General features: G+C 39.2%; 1 protein-coding gene across 1 annotated transcript in view; it reads right to left on the bottom strand.

The window, feature by feature from the left end:
• Positions 1-211: 211 nt before the first annotated feature.
• The window catches only part of LOC127668981 (disintegrin and metalloproteinase domain-containing protein 5-like), a 58,319-nt gene continuing 36,122 nt past the window's right edge, over positions 212-22,408 (bottom strand). The window contains exons 17-20 of the mRNA XM_052162873.1: positions 13,647-13,733; positions 12,823-12,937; positions 3,448-3,610; positions 212-269 (exon numbers count right to left, since the gene is read on the bottom strand). Coding sequence (XP_052018833.1) covers positions 212-269; positions 3,448-3,610; positions 12,823-12,937; positions 13,647-13,733 — 423 coding nt within the window. The remainder of the gene's footprint in view (positions 270-3,447; positions 3,611-12,822; positions 12,938-13,646; positions 13,734-22,408) is intronic.

Genomic DNA, 22,408 nt, shown 5'->3' on the forward strand with positions numbered 1-22,408 from the left:
CTAACATAGAAGTTAAATATTCATTCTTCTCAGACAGATCAATGGAACAGACCAGGATTTCATGCAACTATGTTGCTAACTATTATGAGACAATCTATGATGACAGCAGTAGAGGCTATCAGGAAGAAAGAAAAGTGTGGGCTATAAACCAGCCTTTCTCAGCAGTCCTAAAACCTAATCACTACAAGGTATTGATTGTATAGGTCCACGCTTACCTTCCTCCGCTGGTAGTCAACTTGGTGTTACTCACACTGTCTTCCGTTTCAGAGCTACAAGATTGATAAACTTCTTTTTAAACAGGAAAAAAAAACCCTAAATCTCAAACATAAAGACCATTGTCCAAAGAAACAGGATGATTCGTATACGTGAAATGTTATTTTGCAATGTGAACAGGTCTCTGCGCTCTGGGACAGATATTTCTCTGATACTTGCACTTAAAACTAGCTCAAGTATTGATGCTCTTAACCCATACATATATAGAGAGCCCGATCGATGATATCCCAAGTCATTAAGTTGAATTAGGGCAAAAACACTAGCAATGTTAAAAAAAAAATCATACTACCCCATAAACACATCAAGTTTTGATTTTTTTTTTGTTTTTGCTTTGTGAATCTGCCTAATAAGTTTGAATTTCAGATGATCTCTGATAATCATATAATAAATATTAAAACAATTTTGAGAATTTTTTGATATATGGATATATATAAGCCATACTCTGGATTTAAAATTTGGTACTAAATAATTTTTCATTTAGATGCAAATAATGTTGATGTGGGTAAGTGTCTGTTTCAACCAACTCACAAGTGATATTGCACAACAAATGACAAGCGTTTCAGGCATGTTTGTTAAAGATAGTGTGTGTGTGTATGTGTGTGTGTGTATACATGTGTGCATGTGTGTGTGTGTACACCTGTTCATGTATGTGTACATGTGTGTGCCAATATCGTCTTTAATCACTCGCCACTTTTTCGGAGTGTGGGGGGCACACAGTGTCTCTCTGATCCTGGGGCTCATTTTTTTCAGCTAGATGGCCTGGGCACCACTCTAGAGATCCCCCTGTCTCTAACTCCCAGCAGAGTGTTGGGGTTACAAGCACATGTCACCACATTAAGGATTTTATATGGGGAGCTGAACATCCAAACTCAGGTCTGCATGGGAGTATGGTAAACATTGTTCTTACTGAACCATTTCCCCAACCCAGTGGCAGGCAATCCTGTTTCTAAGTACAATTTAATAATCATTTTTACTCTGTCTATGAAATAAATGTATAGTTCTAAAAAAAATATGTTATTTTCTTTATATGTTTAAATATGCTTTCTTTCCCCTTATCATGAAAAATGCTTCTATTGAATCTTCCTATAAATTCTAAAAAGCAAAACCAGAGGAAAATATTATGGCAAAATACTATGAAATACACAGAGGATGTCAACATGTTGACTATCTCTGTAACTGGTTCCAGATAACAGGGTGATTTTACTTATTAAATGTATGTTCCAAGCTAGGCAGTGGTGGTGCACGCCTTTAATCCCAGCACTTGGGAGGCAGAGGCAGGCAGATTTCTGAGTTCAAGGCCAGCCTGGTCTACAGAGTGAGTTCCAGGACAGCCAGGGCTACACAGAGAAACCCTGTCTTGAAAAACAAAAAAAAAATAGTAATAATAATAATATATGTTCCTACAGATTTAGGATATATTGGGAAGCCTTCTTCATTTCATGCTTGTAGAGTTACTAAACATCACTACAAGTATACAGAGGTTGTGTCCATTGATCAAGGTATCATAGTTTTGCATGCAAAACTTTTAACATGAAACCAAGTTTTCTGAAGCTAAGTGCTATCATGTTATCTCTTGTCTGTCCATTTGATGCCATCCAGAATTCACCCAATTACTGTTTGAGTAAATGACATAAATATTTAGGATAATAAATTTAGACCATGGCTTTTCTTTTCATTTTGATATTATAGTTCTTCACAATGTAAGCCTAACAAGTGGAACAATGTGGCTAATTGACAGGACCAGTGAACTAAAAGGCTAAAGTTGCCTCCAAGATGCCTGCAGCAGCGCTGTCTTTCTCAGGGATGCTGGGGATGAAGGGAGTGGTCTTAGGGATGGAGAGACATGTGGAAATCAACCCACTTTGTAGTGTGTGTCTGTGCCTCTCTTTGCATGGCCTTGCCTGTAATCTTATTTTTAATGAAGACCGTTGTTTTGTCTTGACTCATCTGATACAATAACAGTAAATACATCTTGAATTCAAAGAAGAAATTGAGCATCAGTCGAGTTGCTTCAGTTGTGGTGAGACAGTCACCAGGCAAGAATTGCCTCATTTCATCTACAGACAAATACTGTCCAAAAAAAGGACCCACTGTGTGGAATAGTCACCTGATAATCTCTGCCAAGACAGAGAAATCAGCCCTTCAAAATTCTGCATTACCAAGGTCTGTCAGATGATCCTGGGCCAGAAGGCTGAAGACTGATGCTTCAACATTTTGGTGTATAGGGCCTGTCCAGGTGATCAGTGGTCTCTATAAATTGGCTAAGTTTTAGAAGCTATATTTTGTGCTTCTCATACTTTCAGGTAATATAGTCATTCTTGGATTTCTGATGGGGTTGAAGACTAATAGTATTATAGTCAGTCCAAGCTGTTTAACATTTAGAAAGATGATACAGATTTGAGAGGATGGTTTTCAGATGGGTTACAATCTAAGGCCAGGACTTGAGTCAAATGTAGAATTATAAGTCTTTTAAGTTTGAATAGATGACAGGGGTACTACTTAATTGATAAAAAATAATTGACTTGGTGTTAGGTCTATCCTGTACGTTATAAATTACAAAATGGTAATAATTGATGTCTGGGATAAAAGAGTTTTTTAATTGGACCAAAAGGGGGAAGTGTTGTGGATAACCCTGGGCTTGTATTTTGATGCTAATTCCACTCCTCAGAGGGGCTGCAGATGAGGAGTTACCTTGTGAACCTTTTCCCCACCTTAACTTCAAATAAAGGCTTGAGCCAGTGAATGGGCAGGAGCAAGTGGGAGGAGCTGAGAGTCTAGGGGAGGAGCAACAGGGATAAAGAGGAAGGGGAGGAGTGACGGGGGATCAATGGAGAGGCAGAGAGAGAGAAGTTAGTGGCCTGGAGAAACCGCAAGTTATATGGGATAATATAGATGGAATCTATATTATCTATATCATATTATAGCTTATCTTATCTAATCTTATATATATTATATTATTATATTATATTATATTATATTATATTATATTATATTATATTATATTATATTATATTATATTATATCTATATTATACTATATTACAGTGTAGTGGGAGATCTGCCCAATCTAGGCTTGAGGCTTGTTTTGTTAACTGATTGAGTTGAGCTTTCTTTTACTGGGGAATTGGGTTGGAAACATAGTAGCAACAAATATATGTGCATATCTAATAGGTACCTGCTGCTTTCACTTCTTTCTCTGCCGCATTGACGACTCACTTTACTTTGCTTTATAACTACAGCTGAAATAATCATAATTAAGGGTAGAGTTATATAGAGGATGAGCTGAAGCCGTTGCTTTGGAAGAATACCATAGCTTTGTTGCTTGTAGCTCTTCCCACCTAGAAGGGAAAAATACCAGTTCTCAATTGTGTCTTCAGATTTTATTAACCAAATGGAAAAGTAGAAAATACATCGCTACCAGAATTATTCCCCAAGACTGAACACCTCATTCATATATACTACAGTGTTTTAAAAAAAAAAACTTAAAATTGGACTAATCTACATTATTGAAGTGTTAGTTCATTTTTAAATTACTTTTTCTCTTTTGAGAGTATAGTCGGGCCATCTCCTTTTCCCTTTCAGCCCTTCAAGCCTTCCATGACCACCTTGCTATCTTTCAAATTCATGTCCTCTTTTTTTTTAAAGAATTATTTTATTTTATGTACATGAGCACACTATAGTTCATCTTCAGATTATAGCTCTCTTCACACAGACACACCAGGCTCCTACCTATTACAGATGGTTGTGAGTCACCATGTGGTTGCTGGGAATTGAACTCCGGACCTCTGGAGGAGCAGTCAGTGCTCTTAACCGCTAAGCCATCTCTGCAGCCCCATGCCCCCTTAGTGTGTGTGTGTGTGTGTGTGTGTATAAAATATTCATGTATATACAATGTATTAATTAACATACAACCTGGTCATTTCATAGATGGTAAGACAATTACAAAGATTCATTTAATTCCTTTATCAATGTACCCTGCAGATCTAAAGGACTATGCAGTCTACATAATACTGTGAACCAGTTTCAAGAATAGTAAAAGTGGGAAATCAGTGGCTCCATCTTCACGCACAACTGTTCCTTCTGCTTGTTTAAAGAAGCCAGACAAGCACAGGCTTGGTACTTAGAATAAGGTTGTGGTCCCAATGGATGTTGGCGAGTTTGGACACAGCGATGGAACGGGGACAGAGCAAATGCGGGGCCAGTAGTGGGAGGCAGGCTAGCAAATACATCCGTTGCCATGAAAGGGCTGCTGGTGGGATTCCATTTCAAAACTGTTCAAATGAGGGTTAAGTTGGGGAAAGGAGAACTTGTGAGGAAGTTCACATCTTTTTTAGAAACCGCATAAAGAATCAAGGATAGAACCAAGCCTGGCAGTGGTGACACACGCCTTGAATCCCAGCTCTTGGGAGGCAGAGGCAAGTGGATTTCTGAGTTCAAGTGAGTTACAGAACACCCAGGGCTACACAGAGAAACCCTGTCTTGCAACTCCCCCTATACTCCCTTCCCAAATAAAGAACATAGTCAAATATAGTGGAGTCTCAGGCAGGAACAAGGAGCACACTAGCCTTCAATGAAACACTGTCGCTGGCACAAGGTGGCCAACTCTTAGCTAACCTATGCTTTAATTGGTTTGTAAAGGATGGAATTTTCCAAGCCCTGCAAATGAATATTTACCAGAGGAGATTCTAAATGAAAATGTTGAAGTTGTAGTATATGCCCTCCAGATTGCTTATACCAAAATCCAAAAGTCCAAAGGCAGATGAAAGAAGTAAATTCAAAGAAGAAACCTGCTCATATTTAAAAAAAGGAAGTGTGCTCTCTAAATGATACTAAAGAGTTCTTAGAAAGACCATATATATGGGAGTGTGTGTGTGTGTGTGTGTGTGTATGTATATGTATATATATATATATATATATATATATATATATATATATATATATATATATGATGGGAATCATGGATTTAATCAGCCATCTCTGAAGAAACCAGAAGAGACAGAATTTTGCCAGCAGAGACACTGTCAGTTTGGGCCAAAGGGGACAATAAGGGACAGGAAAGCCATTAGCCACAAACATGCCCTCTCTTTTAAAAGAAAAATTATCTGGGAAGCATGTCTAAGATCATTAGGGGCTACGACCATCATTCCCACTGCTCAGTCTTGGAAGATGGAGACATCTTTAATTTTTGTGAATATGGCAGACCCAAGTCAAGGAAGCTACTGCAGATAAAAGGTTGGGGCCTTTGCATCCCTTATGGGTGACCCTGCTGTTCCTGTGAGCATTAGGGCAAACTATCAAACAACTAGTTCTCTTCAAGTTTGAGTTCCAGCAGAAGTTGGCTTGCTAGGTTGAGGCTTGCTCCAAGTCTGCTCCTTCCCTTCTTTTCTTGCTACCTAGCTTTCAAAGTTCAAGCCCATTCTTAGTTCATCATTGTACTTAAGGACTTGGCTTGGTTTCATGGGGTGACCTTGTTACAGGCTCACTGGTCCCACAGAGTGAGCTGTGGTAAAAAAAAAAAAAAAAAAAAAAAAAAAAAAAAAAAAAAAAAAAAAAAAAATTGGGCTTGCCCTTGGGACCTTAAGAGGAAAGGTGTCTAATATATTGAAATTTGCTTCTTGGTAATACTATGACTTATGGTAAAATGTTAGGATGTAAAAAATAAAGATATCCTTCATGAATTGTTTGGCCAAGCGTGGTAGCACAGGCCTGTAATCTCAGCACTTGGGAGACAGACAGGCAGATCTCTGTGGGTCTGAGACCAGCATGGTCTACAAAGCTTCAGGACAGCCAGGGCTACACAGAAAACCCTGCCTAGAGAAAAACAAAACAATGAAAAGATCTGTGAATCTAGATGGATAAATGTTTGTTTGTTTCTTTGTCTGTTTGTTTGTTTTTCAGAATTCATAAGAAGGCTGGGAAGCTTATGCAAGTTATAAGGGCCCCAGTAAGCTATTTGGAGTACATAAAAAGTAAGAATTAGGTACTGGCTTAATGTGTATGTCTAATCAAGGTTTAATTTAAAATGTTAATTTTAAGCCTCACCTAAATATCACACCATAATTAAAAAATGACAGGCTTGTGCAACTAACTCTCTGGGTTTTCAGTAGCCATATTTAGAGGCCAGAGGGACTTAAAGGGAGAATATTTCTCCATATATGTCAGATATAGGACAAGACCTTGGCCCAATGCAGCACTGCAGTGTCTATCTGTAGCCAAGGAGAACAAGGCTGTTTTCTTAAATGCTAAGGCTAAGTCTAAACAAACAAATAAGAATGCTTGTAAAACACTCAGTTTGAAACAGTGCCTCTCACAGCTGTAATGTGTCCTCAGGACCCGGATTAAAGGAAGCTACCACATGTCCTGTGACAAATTTGCAGGCTTGGGGTTAATTATTCAGAATACCTACGTGGTGGTCCATTGGACGTCATTGGAAAATCATAGTTAAAAGAGCCAGTGGGATTATGATATTTCTTTTATAGATTGTCAGTTAGATGCTGCTGTGTTGGGGAGGGGGATTATCTTTTACTGTTTATTGTAATGCGAAGCGCTGCCCTCCAAGATTTGGAGACTGAATGGAGCCTGAGGGACCCCGCCCCCACTTAATTCTGATTGGTAAATAAAGATGCCAGCAGCCAATAGCTGGGGAGACAAGACATAGGCGGGGTTTAGGTTTCCCGGGAGGAAGGGAAAAAAGGACCCTCTGTGGAAGAGGGAGAACGCACAGAAGGGAGAAGGAGAGCTACAATGGTTTAGCTGGGCCATAAAAAACGCGGCCATGTGGGTTGGCCAATTAGAGTTAAGAGCAGCCCAACCGGAACATAGAAATTAGTAAGTAGTAACTCGGAGTTATCAGTAGAAAAATGGATTCTAACAGCACGGAGGGCAGGCAGTTGCCCAGCTATTCTGCTGCTTAAGGTACATTAAAATATAAAGGCTGTGTGTGTGTGTGTGTGTGTGTGTGTGTGTGTGTGTGTGTGTGTGTGTGTTTCATCTGGGAACAGCAATTTTTTTAATTTTTTTCTTTTTTTACTACACTGTGTCTTATTGTGACAACAATTGGACTCTGGGTTTCACTTAGGTGTGGTCCATGGTGACCACTCCCAATGCACATTACATCTGGTAGGTGACCAGGGCCATCTACTGCTGGAATGGTACTCTAGGTACTTGAACTGACCCCTCTTACAGGGTTTCTCCATCTTTAAACAGGAGTATAGTGGGACAAACGGCCAACCGCAGTGATTCTTCGATCTGTTAGGCAAAGACTTTGCCAGTCTAGGTATAGAGAAGACCGTTTCTCTAACCTTATCCCTCCAGATGGTTCTAGAGCACAGTCCAGCCAGCTGCACAAATTACACTTCACTTTACAGAAAAAGATTGATGCTAATTATACGGTTAATAATTTTCCTCCTTAACTTTGCCTCTTAAGATGTCTCATCATAAAGTTGCAATCAAGGAGGCCCAGTGGCTGACTTCTGAACTTATGCTGGGGGTAGGGGGACAGGGGCCATGTATCAGGTCCTTAAGGTGAAGCAATGGCCTCCCCACAGGGGGCCCATCTTGTAGGAGACATCACTGTCAAAGAAATCATCAGTCTTACCAATGTCTGTGACAAATCCTGACATGGATTCAATGCTTTTCTTGTCTATCCTCTTCCTCTAATAAGCGTAAAATTCCACCAATTATTTTCTTAACGACACCCTCAGTGGAATTGTAATAGTGTTAACAGTCTTGCCTTTTGCCTGTAATGGATGCTTAGCGGTGCACACTATCAACAATTGGCTGTCTTATGCCCCAGGTCTTTGCCATCTGTGAAGTTTCAGCATGGCTCCAGAGACTAGCCCTCCTCTAATGTGCGCTTACTACCTCCCTTTCTACATCACCCCTTTTCTTCCAACCTGAAATCAGTCTGTAACCCCAAAACCCTTAATCTGCCATGACTAGAGAGTAAAGGTGGTGAATTTCCAAGGTGGCCGGTTTCTTCCTCCTCCTCCTGATCTGACACAAAAGCCTGAGACAAAAAAAAAAAAAAAACTTGGCTGGGTGTTTGTCATTGTTTGGTTGTTATTGTTGTTGTTGTTTTTGTTTATATTGTTGTTGTTGAGTCCAGTCAGTTGGAGCCCTGATGATTGCCTGGCTCAACTGTTTAAAACCAAACCAAGTCCATGAATCAGAATGAATGGTGTGAAAACTGCCTTCTTATTAAATGCAATGTAGAAATTTATTGCAATCCCAATCAAAGTGCCAGGGATACTATTTCCATCTCTGAACAGAGATTTCTCAAAGAAGAAATAACAACAGCTAAGAAATATCCACCACCACCACCCCCAATTTTTTTTCTTTGTTCCTAGAAAGTATGGGAGAGTCAACTAAAAGCAGCTTTGGAATTTAATCTCATCCAAAGTCAGAACGGCTAAAATCAACAAAAGAGCTCACAACATATGTTGGTAATGACATGTATGGCAAAAAGGAAACCAATATTCATCCTTGGTGGGATGGCTCACTGGTGCTGGAACTATAGAAATCACTGTAGGGCTGGAGAGATGGCTCAGTGGATAAGAGCACTGGCAGCTCTTCTGAAGGCCCTGAGTTCAAATCCCAGCAACCACATGGTGGCTCAAACCATCTGTAATGAGATCTGATGCCCTCTCTGGTGTGTCTGAAGACAGCTACAGTGTACTCACATATAACAATAAATAAATCTTTGGGCTGGAGCAGGCAGGGTTGACTGGAGTAAGCAGAGATCCTAAGTCCAATTCCCAGCAACCACATGATAGCTCACAACCATCTGTACAGCTACAGTGTACTCATAATAAAATAAACAATGTAAAGGACTCTCAAAAAGCTAAAAGCAAATCTGCCATCCACATGAGTTTCCAATAAATCTTTTCTAACCAGAAAAAAAAATAAGTATGGTCATGTTCCTGCATGTAATAAGGATAAGTGCTCCACTGTGTTCATAGCAGCCCTATTTATAATTGCCAGAAGCTGGAAAGAACCCAGGTATCCCTCAATGGAAGAATGGATGCAAAAAAAATGTGGTATATCTACACAATGGAGTACTATTCAGCCATTAGAAACAATGAATTCATGAAATTCTCAGACAAATGGTTGGAGTTGGAGAACATCATACTAAGTGAGGTAACCCAGACTCAAAAGATCAATCATTGTATGCACTCACTGATAAGTGGATATTAGCCTAGAAAATTGGAATACCCAAAACATAATCCACACATCAAATGTGGTACAAGAAGAACGGTGGAGTGGCCCCTGGTTCTGGAAAGACTCAGTGTAGCAGTATAAGACAAAACCAGAACAGGGAAGTGGGAAGGGTTGGATGGGAGAACAGTGGGAGGGAAGAGGGCTTATGTGACTTTCGGGGAATGGAGGGGGGCCTGAAAAGGGGAAATCATTTGAAATGTATATAAAAAATATATTGAATAAAAAAAAAAAGTAAAAAAAAAAAAAAAAAAAAGATGTCTTATCAGATGGTATAATCACAAGTTTTCAGTGTCAGGCAACAATGACAGTTACCTTGTTTATGTCCAGGAAGGCTGTCTTCTATTTCATATGACAAGAAAGAAATCTTAGTGAATGCCTCTACACATTCCTAGGACACAAAAAACGGGACCAAAATCTTCTTACAAAACTTTGTATCACACGGGAGTAAATGTGCCGGGAGTAAAGGTGCTGTGTATCCAGCAGGTGGAACCTTTGTTTTCTATAGGAAGGTTTGAATACTTTGAAGGGGGAGGAGGGTCGCAAAAAAAGACGACCATTTCTACTGTTCTAGAAATATACAGGTAGGCGAGGAAAGCCTGTATATGTTGAGAGTAGCAAGAGTTACTCGTCTGTGCATTTCCTATGGTTTTAGTAAAACGATTCGTGGCAATTGGGAAGATGCTTGAAGTTCTACTTTGAATCCAGATTATTTTAAACACTGTAAGATAATGATTCTCTGTCTTGTTCAAAGATTCTTGGCGGAAACCATGGGTGTAACCTCTGGGAATGCCACATGAGGGTTGTGCGATTGCAGCTCCTGATGGCAAGGCCCTCCCTCCGTGATCCCCATCCACCTGGCAAGGACCGGTGGCGACCATACTGATGACTCTTGGGCCGCTCCTAGAAGGCGCATGCGCCTACTGATGACTCTTGGGCCGCTCCTAGAAGGCGCATGCGCTTCAGACTCACCTGACTTTTCCTGTGTTTACTCTTAGGATTTTTTTTTTATTATTATTTCATTTTCTCTTTAGTTTCACTTTGTCTATCGTAATTGCGGCTGAGTTTAAAGGGAGCAAAAGCCCCACTGGTGAGTGCTTGTTAATGATGAGGTTTTTTTTTTTTCTTAGAACACAGAAACCAGATCTCACTAGTACCCCCTGACTACCTCTGCCGCCATCCTGGGTAAGCGGGAGAAAGTTAATAAGGTTAATGGTTCTTGCTTACTGAACTGTTTTAGAGAAGAGATAACTACACTTCAGGAATTTGGGAGACAGTTTGAGAGATGCTGTTAAGAGTGTATGGGAGCATATAAGGAAAAGATTAACGGCGTGAGAGGTCAGGCATCTCTCCGGTGCCAAAAATAAGACAAAACAAACAAAAAAACAAAGGAATCAAAATCTCCACTCCCCTTAGAGGTAAAAGTAAAAACTGTCAGGAAGAATAGAAACTTGGTCCCAAGAGTTAAAAAGAGTCAGGTATCAATCATTATCTGAGAACAGGATCATATCATCAAACCGCTGCTCACATAAAAGTAATGTGTAGACTATTTATAAATTATTAGACTCATACCTGGAAAATAATAATCTAGTTATAGCATCATATCTTCTGCTGACTGCAGAAATACGAAAGCACCATATTGTTAAAGGCTAACCTAACTGTTAGGGTTTGAATATTTTTCACTTCTGTCGCCACGTGTCTACTGTCAGCCTGGGCACAGGACAGATAGGATGTGCCAGGATAGATATAATTGTTTATTTTGCAATATAAAATTCATGCATAGACACGAAATAAAGGTTAATTAATGTTTAGACGTGGGGTAGAGGTCGATCAGTGATGGCAAGGGAATGGAGAGGAGGAAAAGAAACAAATATGTATGAATGTTAATGAGTCTTGGAAAATGACTACCGAGAAACAACTCAAAGCTGTGTGTGCTCGAGTGCTTTAAAACTTGTATAAATAAAGATGGCTCAAGCTACTCGGGTGCTTCTTGCTTGAATGACAACCAGCTGTCAATCTCTTCATTCTCACCAACACCGCACCTCCTTCCTACATCCTAGAAACCCCATTGGAGCTGGACCTGAAGATTCGCAGTGTTGTTACCGTTATCGGTATAGGCTGTCCTTCCGCACTCCTGGCTAGAGCCTTCTCCCCGTTACTCCCATCTCTCCTAGCGGAGCACTCACACCCTGCCACTCTCTCTAGAGCTCCCAATCCACGCAGCCCTGTTTGCTTTTCTGGTCAAAATGCAGAAAATAAACAACTGTGTGGTATATAGCCCCATCTGATAAGTCTATAATATAACACATGCTAATAATTAATTCTATTATTTTGTTTAAATGATTTACATTTATTTTATTCAAAAGCACTCAATATAGAATAATATGGAATAATATGTAAGTCAAAAACATCTCTTTTCACATATACTATGAAATAAATTGTGTATATACATATATAATGTATACTATATATATGTATATATTATGTATAATACATTATAGTTATATGTAATATCTTAAATGATGATACTTTTATTTTAGCCTAGCATGTCATTTGATATGGTTGTACATCCTCTTGTAACATCCATAGAGAAGTCCATCCAAGACTTCCATAAGTCCTCGTAAAACCTCAAAAAGAAGAAGGCCAAGGCTTCCATAAATGCCCTATTATTTTGAGTGAGCCGGGTATCATCTTCAGCTAAGGAACCCTTACTTTTCTAAGTCTAACCTATGTTTGTTTCATCTCAAGATACTATTCAGGCACAATGGAAAGGAGATATCAAATAGAAAATCCCCAAATATTACCTTTAGAGTAGGAAAAAGATCCAATTTTTAAGTCAATTGGAAAAAAGAGGCAGTCTGGAAGATTACAAAAGAAAGAAAGAAAGAAAGAAAGAAAGAAAGAAAGAAAGAAAGAAAGAAAGAAAGAAAGAAAGAAAGAAAGAAAGAAAGAAAGAAAGGAAGGAAGGAAGGAAGGAAGGAAGGAAGGAAGGAAGGAAGGAAGGAAGGAAGGAAGGAAAGGGTGAGCAATGGAATAACTGATACTATTCTAAACAAGAACTTTTGGAGACAATACAATGCTAACAACTGAAATCAGCTATTCAAATTTTATGAATTGAATTTCTACATTAAAATCGTTGACACTGGGCATTCTTTGATCTTAATGTGCAACCTCAGAACTAATAGGGAAAGAATCCAAGGAACCGTGTGGTCCATTTTTTTAACCTTATGAAAAGCCCTGTTTGGTACATTAGGTACTATGTCATAAAGACTTGGACCTTTAACTTATCTTCTGACATGAAACGTTTAATAAATAAAATTGTAAGAATGCTAACCTTCAACATGAATTTTGTGCCCGTCATCAATGCTTCCAAACTGTCCAGGGTGTTCCTCACAATAAGGAGGGTTATAACCCCTATCACAATGGCAGTGTTGAAAATTGTTGCAGACCTGGATAAATTAAAAAGAAGCACTCAGTACCACATAGCACTGCATTCTAGGAAATTTAGTTTAAATACAAATTCACCAAGTTTCCTCTTATAATTAATTGTACATACTTTAGAGGATATATTTAAGTTTCTATAGCTAACTTACCTTTTCAGTTTTTTACCTATTTTTCAACTTCCCTACAACCACACTCAAAGATCACAACTGCCAATAGCATGCAGCTGATTATCTTGTCACTTAATACTTTCTAGCTTCACAGGGCAGCCCAGATTTTAGTAAGGCTTCCAATGACTTTCTAACAACATCTGTTTACTGCCTCTTGCCTTGTCTCTATAAGCAGAGGATTGTATAGTTCCATGGCTACACAAGGATGCACTTCCTGAACATTCTCCACTCCACATATTCACCAAACATTTTACAAACCCAGAACTATATTCTGTGACCAGTTGACAAGTTCCTTAAGAAGAGAAGGCTGGAGTTACAAATTATAATAAATATAGTAAATACAACATTTTTATTATATTTATGATATGTAATCATTATGTTATATGTTACAAAATACATGACATAATAAAGTAAATTACAATATAATATAGAATATAATAAATTTAATAAATGACAGCATACACAATAAAAGTGGCAAAAAGCCCAAGTCAGTTATGATGCCTTCTAATTGGATTGCTAAAGCCATATTGCTGAGATAAATACTTACCCCATGTTCGTTACAATCTCTAGTAGCATTGCATTGTTCAAAATCCATGTGAAATCTAGTTTCTGTGCATACCATTCCCATACAAAACTGAGGCAAAGCACAACAAAGATGAGAAAAAAATCAGGCAGTCAGACCATGAAATTGAAAGCATGGACCAAACACAAGATATTTTTAGAAAAATCAGAAATCATATTACCCATAGTTGGGATTCGAATCTATGAGAATATAGTCAAGCAAAATGGTAATTGTTACACACTGCAATGAGCTTCATGCCTGCAGATTGTAAAATCATACAAGGACTTCTGAGTTTTATTTTCAAGCCATCTATATTATGAAGTCCTCTTAGAAAGGTGGGGGTGAGGTCGGCTTTCGTCACACACCAAAGGGAGGTTGTATGTTCTGCAATGAGGGCAAGCTAACAGACACATCTTTGTGATGAGCTTTCTTCAAAAGTAAGTGGAGTTATTGATGATATGAGGTTTTCTGTAGGCCTTTAAAAGTGATCCCTGCAGGAGGGATATGAAAGAGCCTGGGAGCTGGGAGCTGAGGGCCAGAAGAGCCTTGGGAGGTTATAGGCAGGGATGAGAATGCCCTTCTGGTGGGAATGTTGAGGCTCAGCATGCTGCGAGGAGTGTGGGAAATGAGGGTCTGGGTTGTGAGGTTTTAAAGACTGCAGGGACAATGATTAGGAAACTGGTGACAGGTCCCTAGAATATTCTGGCAAATACCCCAGATGCATTCTGTTCATTTCTGAAAACTCAGCTGAAGCTAAATTCTGTAATAACTGACTAATTTGTTTGGTAGAAGACATAGTAAGACAAAGATGTTCAGGCTGTGTGCTCTGGCTTCTGTTTATTGTAACCTGGCTAGAGTTAGGGAGAGCAGAAGGCAGAGTTCCAAAACATGCTGTTTGTCAGGGAAGGGAAAGATCCAAAAGTGCAGGCAAATGCAGCTCTAGGGGAGCACTTCTAGGAGAGCGCCTCAATTCCTAAAGATTAGCACTAGCAGTTGAATTCTCTTTGCTCTAAATTGACACAACTGGGAAAGGTTTCCCAAGGGAAAGACCGCACGCGCACACACACACACACACATTTTAAAATGTTGATCTTTTACATTCAAGTTCACCTGAAAAGGACAGAGCCTAAGCATAGAACCTGGACAAGAGGGTTCTCCTCTCATACAACTCTTCTGAGTAGCATTTCCCAAGGATCGGAAACACAGGGGCCGGTATATCTGGGGCCCAAGAAGGTCAAGCTACATCTCAAGTCGGTGGTAAAACTCAACACCAGCATCCACATGGCACTTTTTAATCAGTGTAATGAGCACAAGACTGAGGAGGCCAGAGGCCTGCGCCATAGACACAGGGGCTAGGTAGTGTGAGGCAATCAATATGAGGCAGGATCAGACTTGTTACAAGGAGGCATGCAGGGGTTACTGCATGACACTCCAGAGGTAAAGTCTAAGTAGCAATTAGATTCTAGGACAGAAAAAAAATGTCCAGATGGTGGAACATCCAATGAGGAAAGCTACAGGTACAGATTGGAGCTAGCCCAAAAGAGAGATTCTGTGTGCTATACAGAGCAGAGCTGGAAAAGCCCTTTAAGTCCCTGTCTGTTTCCATCATGAATGCCAGATGCCCGATTGAAGCTGCAAGATGTACTATTTGCTGGGCTCTTGTCTTGACATGGTTCAGAATTTCCTTGATATGCCCCTATAACTCATTTCTGGAATGGGACGTTCACACCATTGTAAGTTGGAAGTATGTATTGAGGATAGACTGACAGGTAAGGGCCTGCTTCTCTCAGAAGAGAGTTAGCACTTTCTTCTTTGAACAGAGTTGGAGCTGTAAAGACCTCAGAGACTTTAGCGGTTGGAATGAATAAATTTTGCATTTAAAAATGGTCACTGAAGGTGGCTACCAACATCCCTCTATTCTGTTGCAGCTAAACAGAATAGGTTAGACCAAGTGGAAAAGGAGTTACTGCTACTGGGACAGCTCCTGAAAGAGTCCCACGATGTCTCCTGCTCTTCTGAATTCTTACCATGAGCACTCCAGTGGAATGTGGTGAGCAGATATTTTAATTTTGTTAAAGGTATTTAATGGACATTGTAGTTGCTCTTATTATTTATCACTACACCCAGAGTCAGCGTGACTCCAAGGGGGTCTGCCACAGTCAGGCAGGCTCACATATCAGGTGTGCTAGACCCCCTCCCATACCCACAGACAGCCTGACCCAAGGAGGCCCAATATAACCAGGCTCACAAGAGGGACAGGCTTCAGTCAGAGACAACAAGGCCAGTAAACACCAGAGATAACCAGATGGCAAGGGGAAAATGCTAAATAAATAAATAAGTAAGCAAGCAAGCAACAGAAACCAATGCCATTTGGCAACATCAGAACCCAGTTCTCCCACCATAGCAAGTCCTGGATACCCTAGCACACCTGAAAAGCAAGAATCTGATCTTAAAAATCCCATCACATGAAGATGATAGAAGACCTTAAGGAGGATATAAATAACTCCTTAAAGGAATACAGGAGGAGAACACAGATAAACAGGTAGAAGCCCTTAAAGAGGAAACACATAAATCCTTAAAAGAAATAGAGGAAAACATAATCAAACAGGTGAAGAAATTGAGCAAAACCATGCAGGACCTAAAAATGGAAACAGAAACAATGAAGAAATTACAAAGGGAGACAACCCTGGAGATGGAAAACTTGAGAAAGATATCAGGAGTCGTAAATGCAAGTATCACCTACAGAATACAAGAGATAGAATAGAGAAACATAGGTGTGTACAAGATACCATGGAAGACAGTGATACAACAGTCAAAGAAAATACAAAGTGCAAAAAGTTACTAACTCAAAACATCTAGGAAATTCAGAACACAATGAAAAGACCAAACCTAAGAATAATAGATATAGAAGAGAGTAAAGATTACCAATTCAAAGGGCCAGTAAACATCTTCAACAAAATCATAGAAGAAAACTTCTCTAACCCAAAGAAAGAGATGCCCATAAACATACAAGAAGCCTATAGAATGCCAAATAGATTGGACCAAAAAAGAAATTCCTTCTGCTACATAATAATCAAAACACCAAATGCACAGAACAAAGAAAGAATATTCAACGTGGCAAGGGAAAAAGGTCAAGTAACATATAAAGGCAGACCTATCAGAATTACACCAGATTCCTCAACAGAGATTATGAAAGCTAGAAGATCCTGGGCAGATGACATACAGACCCTATGAGAGCACAAATGACATCCCAGGCTACTATACCTAGCAAAACTCTCACTTACCATAGATGGAGAAACAAAGATATTCCATGACAAATCCAAATTTGAACAATATCTTTCCATTAAACCAGTCCTACAGAAGATAATAGAAGGAAAACTCCAACACAAGGAGGGAAACTACACCCAAGAAAAACCAAGAGATTAATCTTCCCACAACAAACCCAAAGAAGATAGCCACACAAACATAATTCTACCTCTAACAACAAAAATAACAGGAAGCATTAACCATTTGTCTTTAATATCTCTCAACATCACTAGATTCAATTCCTCAATAAAAAGATATAGGCTAACAGACTGGATACATAAACAGGACCCAGCATTTTGTTGAATACCAGAAACACACCTAAGGGACAAAGACAGGCACTACCTCAGAGTAAAAGTCTGAGGAAAAAAAATCCAAGCACAAGGTCCAAAGAAACAAGATGGAGTAGCTATTCAGTAGCCATTCTAATATCCAATAAATAGGCTTTCAACCTAAGGTTATCAAAAAAGATGGGGAAGGAGACTTCATTCTCATCAAAGGAAAAATCTACCAAGAACTCTCAATTCTGAACATCTATGCCCCAAATGCAATGGCACCCATATTTATAAAAGAAACATTACTAAAGCTCAAACCACATATTGAACCCTACACAATAATAGTGGGAGACTTCAACACCCCACTTTCACCAATGGAGAGGTCATGGAAACAGAAACTGACAGAGACACAATGAAACTAAGAGGTTATGAACCAAATAGCTCTAACAGATATCTATAGAACATTTCACTCTAAAACAAAAGAATATACCTTCTTTTCAGCACCTCATAGTACCTTCTCCAAAACTGACCATATATGATTAGACAGGCCTCAACAGATACAAGAAGATTGAATTAATCCCATGTACTCTATCAGATCACTACAGACTAAGACTGGTCTTCAATAACAGCAAAACAAAAGAAAGCCCACATACTTATGTAAGACGAACAACTCTCTACTCAATGATAATTTGGTCAGGGAAGAAATAAAGAAATTAAAGACTTTTTAGAACTTAATGAAAATGAAGGTACAGCATTTCCAAACTTATGGGACACAATGAAAGCAATGATAAGAGGAAAACTCATAGCACTAAATGCTCTGGTAAAGGAATTGAAGAGATGAGGTTAGGGAGATGGCTCAGTGGGTTAAGAGCACTGATTGCTCTTTCAGAGGTCCTGAGTTCAATTCCAAGCAACCACATGGTGGCTCACAAACATCTCTAATCTGTGATCTGATGCCCTCTTCTGGTATGTCTGAAGACAACTACAGTATACTCACATACAATAAATAAATAAATAAATCTTTTTAAAAAAAAAAAAAAAAGGAATTGAAGAAAGCCTACCTACACTAGCAGCTTAACAGCACTTTTGAAAGTTCGAGAACAAAAAGAAGCAAATACACCAAAGAGGAGTAGATGGCAGGAAATAATCAAACTCTGAACTTAAATCAACCAAGTAGAAACAAAGAGAATACAAGGAATCAATAAAACCAAGAGCTGGTTCTTTGAGACAATCAACAAGATAGATAAACTCTTAGCCAGACTAACTAAAGTGCACAGAGACAGTATACAAATTAAAAGAATCAGAAATGAAAATGGAGACATAACAACAGAAACTGAGGAAATTCAAAATATTATTAGATCCTACTGCAAAAGCCTATATTCAACAAAACTGGAAAATCTAGATGAAATGGATAATTTTCTAGATAGATACCAGGTGCCAAAGTTAAGTTTGGATCAGATAAACCATTTAAAGAGTCCCATAATCCCTAAGGAAATAGAAGCAGACATTAAAAGTCTCCCAACCAAAAGAAGCCCAGGGACAGATAGTTTTAGTGCAAAATTCTGTCAGACCTTCAAAGAAAACCTAATAACAATACTTCTCAAACTATTCCACAAAATAGAAACTGAAGGAACACTACCTATTTTTTTCTATGAATCCACACTTACACTGATACCAAAACTACACAAAGACATAACAAAGAAAGAATACTTCAGATCAATTTCCCTTATGAATATTGATGAAAAATACTCAATAAAATTCTCAGAAACCGAATCAGAGAATGCAGCAAAACAATCATTCACTATGATCAAGTAGGCTTCATTCCACAAATGCAGGGATGGTTCAATATATGGAAATACATCAATGTAATCCACCATAAAACTCAAAAAAAAAAAAAAACCCTGAATAATCATCTCATTAGATGCTGAAAAGGCCTCTGAAAAAATAGAATAACCCATCATGTCAAAAGTTTTGGAAAGATCAGGAATTCAAGGCCCATACCTAAACATAGTAAAAGCAATATACAGCAAACCAATAGCCCATGTCAAATTAAATGGAGAGAAACTTGAAGCAATCCCACTAAAATCAGGGACAAGACAAGGCTGCTCACTCTCTCCCTATTTACTCAATACAGTACTTGAAGTTCTAGCTAAAGTAATTACACAACAAAAGGAGGTCAAAGGATGCAATTTGGAAAGGAAGAAGTCAAGATATCACTATTTGCGGATGATATAATAGTATACACAAGCCATCACAAAAATTCTTCCAGGGAACTCCTATACCTGATAAACAATTTCAGCAAAGTGGCTGGATATAAAATTAATTCACACAAATCAGTAGCCTTCCTCTACACAAAAGATAAAAGGGCTGAAAAAGATATTAGAGAAACAACACCCTTCACAATAGTTACAAATAATATAAAATATCTTGGTGTGACTTTAACCAAGCAAGTGAAAGATCTGTATGGCAAGAACATTAAGTCTCTGAAGAAAGAAATCAAAGACTTTCCATGCTCATGGATCAGCAGAATTAACTTAATAAGAATGGCCATCTTACCCAAAACAATCTACAAATTTAGTGCAATCCCCATCGAAATCCCAACACCATTCTTCAAAGACATGGAAATAGCAATTCTCAAATTTATCTGGAATAACAAAAACAAAATCCAAAACGCAAAACAAAACAAACAAAAACAAAACAGGAAAGTGAAAAAACAACTCTCAACAATAAAAGAACTTCTAGGGGGAATCACCATCCCTGACCTCAAGCTCTACTACTGAGCAATAATGATAAAAAACAAAAACAAAAAACAAAAAACAAAAAAAAAGCATGGTATTGATACATAGACAGACAGGTAGACCAATGGAATAGAATTGAAGACCCAGAAATAAATCCACACACCTATAGTCACTTGATCTTTGACAAAGGGGCTAAAACCATCCAGTGTGTGTTTGGGGGGGTGGGGTGGGGGAAGACAGCATTTTCAACAAATGGTGCTGGTTCAGATGGAAGTCAGCATGTAGAAGAATGCAAATTGATTTATTTTTATTTCCTTGTACAAAGCCCAAGTCCAAGTGGATCAAGGACCTCCACAATAAAAGGAGATACACTGAATATAATAAAGGAGAAAGTGATGAAGAGCCTCAAACACATGGGCACAGGGGAAGATTTCCTGAACAGAACATCAGTGGCTCATGCTCTAAGATCAACAATTAACAAGTGGGATCTCATAAAATTGAAAAGCTTCTGTAAGGCAAAGGACACTGTCAATGGAACAAAACAACAACCTATAGATTGGGAAAAGATCTTTACCAACCCTACATCCAATAGAGGGCTAATATCCAATACATACAAAGAACTCAAGAAGTTAGCCTCCAGAGAACCAAATAACCCTGTTAAAAATGGGGTACAGAGCTAAACAAAAAAAAATATCTCAACTGAGGGCTTTCAAATGGCTGAGAAGCACCTGAAGAAATGTTCACCATATGCACTCCCTGGTAATCGGATATTAGCCCAAAAGCTCAGAATATCCACAATACAGCTCACAAGCCCTATGAAGGTTAACAAGAAGGAAGACCAACTTTAGACCTACTTAGAAAGGGGAACGAAATAATCACAAGTGGTAGAGAGAAGGTGAAACCTAGCAGAGAGAGTGGAAGGGAGGGAAAGGGGAGGGGGGCAGGATAAAGTATGGGAAGAGACAGGAGAGAAGTCCAGAGGATCAGGAAAATAAATAGAAATATGTATCAGTTAGTAGTGGGGACTAGGGGGAAACCAGTAGAAAGTCTCAGATGTCAGGGAAGCAAGAAGCTCCCAGGACCCAACAGGGATGACATTTGCTGAAATTCCCAACAGAAGTGAGATAGAACCTCAAGAGACCACCTCCAGTAAATAGCCAAGGCCCCCAGCTGAGGGATGGTGCCACCCAACCCTTCTCAAAAATTTTAATCCAGAATTGTTCCTGTCTAAAGGAAATATGGGGACAAAAAATGGAGCAGACTGAAGGAAAGGCCATCCAGAGACTGCCCCACATAGGATCCTATCCCGTGTGCAGACACCAAACCCTGACACTATTACTGATACCAAGAAGTGTTCCCAGACAGGAGCCTCGCGTGACTGTCCTCTGAAAGGTTATACCAGCACGTGACTAAGGCAGATACAGATAGAGCCAACCATTGGACTGAGCCTGGGAACCCCAATGGAAGAGTTAGGGGAAGGACTGAGGAGCTGAAGGGGATTGCAACCCCATAAGAGAACAACAATATCAACTAACGAGACCCTCAGAGCTTCCAGGGACTAAGCCACCAAACAAAGAGCATACATGGGTGGATCCATGGCTCCAGCTGCATATGTAGCAGAGGGATTGCCTTATCTGGCATCAGTGGGAGGGAAGGCCCTTGGTCCTGGGGAAGCTTGTTGCTCCAGTGTAGGAGGATGCTAGAGGGATGAGGAGGGAGTGGGTGGGTAGGTGGGTGGGTGGGGAGCACCCTCTTAGAGGCAAAGGAGAGAGGGATAGGATGGGGGTTTATGGAGGGGAGACCAGGAAGAGGGATAACATTTGAAATATAAATAATTAAAATTACCAATTAAAACTAATCTCAAAAGTAAAAAAAAAAAAAAAAATGTAGAAGGGACAACAAACCAACCTAAAACTAGTGGAAATAAGGAATCAAAAACTAGAGTATAGAGAAACAAAATAGAAACAATAAAAACCAAATGTTGAGTTTCTTTTAAAAAGAGCAAACTTGACAAAGCATTCTATTGCAAGGAATATGTTTTAAATGTTCTGTTAGACAAGCACAATCAGAAATGAAAAAATCAGAACATTACTAACAATCGTACAGAAATAAGAATATAGGGACAACCTTTTGCCAAACAAACTGGATAATGTAGTCACAGTGGACCAAGTTTTAGAAGGACAAAACCTGTTAAGAATTGTTATGTTTTAAATCTGAACCACCCTACATCATCCTGCATTTTGAAGGCTTGAGAGGCTAGTGGAAGAGCTCTGAGATGAAGACTGAATCACATAGGCTTTGTTTTCAGAATGAGATCAATTCGTTCATGGATTCATAATTTGGTGGCATCGTTGTGTATTGGTAGAAACTAGAAGATTGGGACATAGTCGAAGGGACAGGTCACCAGGGGCATGACCACAAGGGGTGCACT

This window comes from Apodemus sylvaticus, chromosome 18 (assembly GCF_947179515.1).
Source record: "Apodemus sylvaticus chromosome 18, mApoSyl1.1, whole genome shotgun sequence".
NCBI classification, from domain to species: Eukaryota; Metazoa; Chordata; class Mammalia; order Rodentia; family Muridae; genus Apodemus; species Apodemus sylvaticus.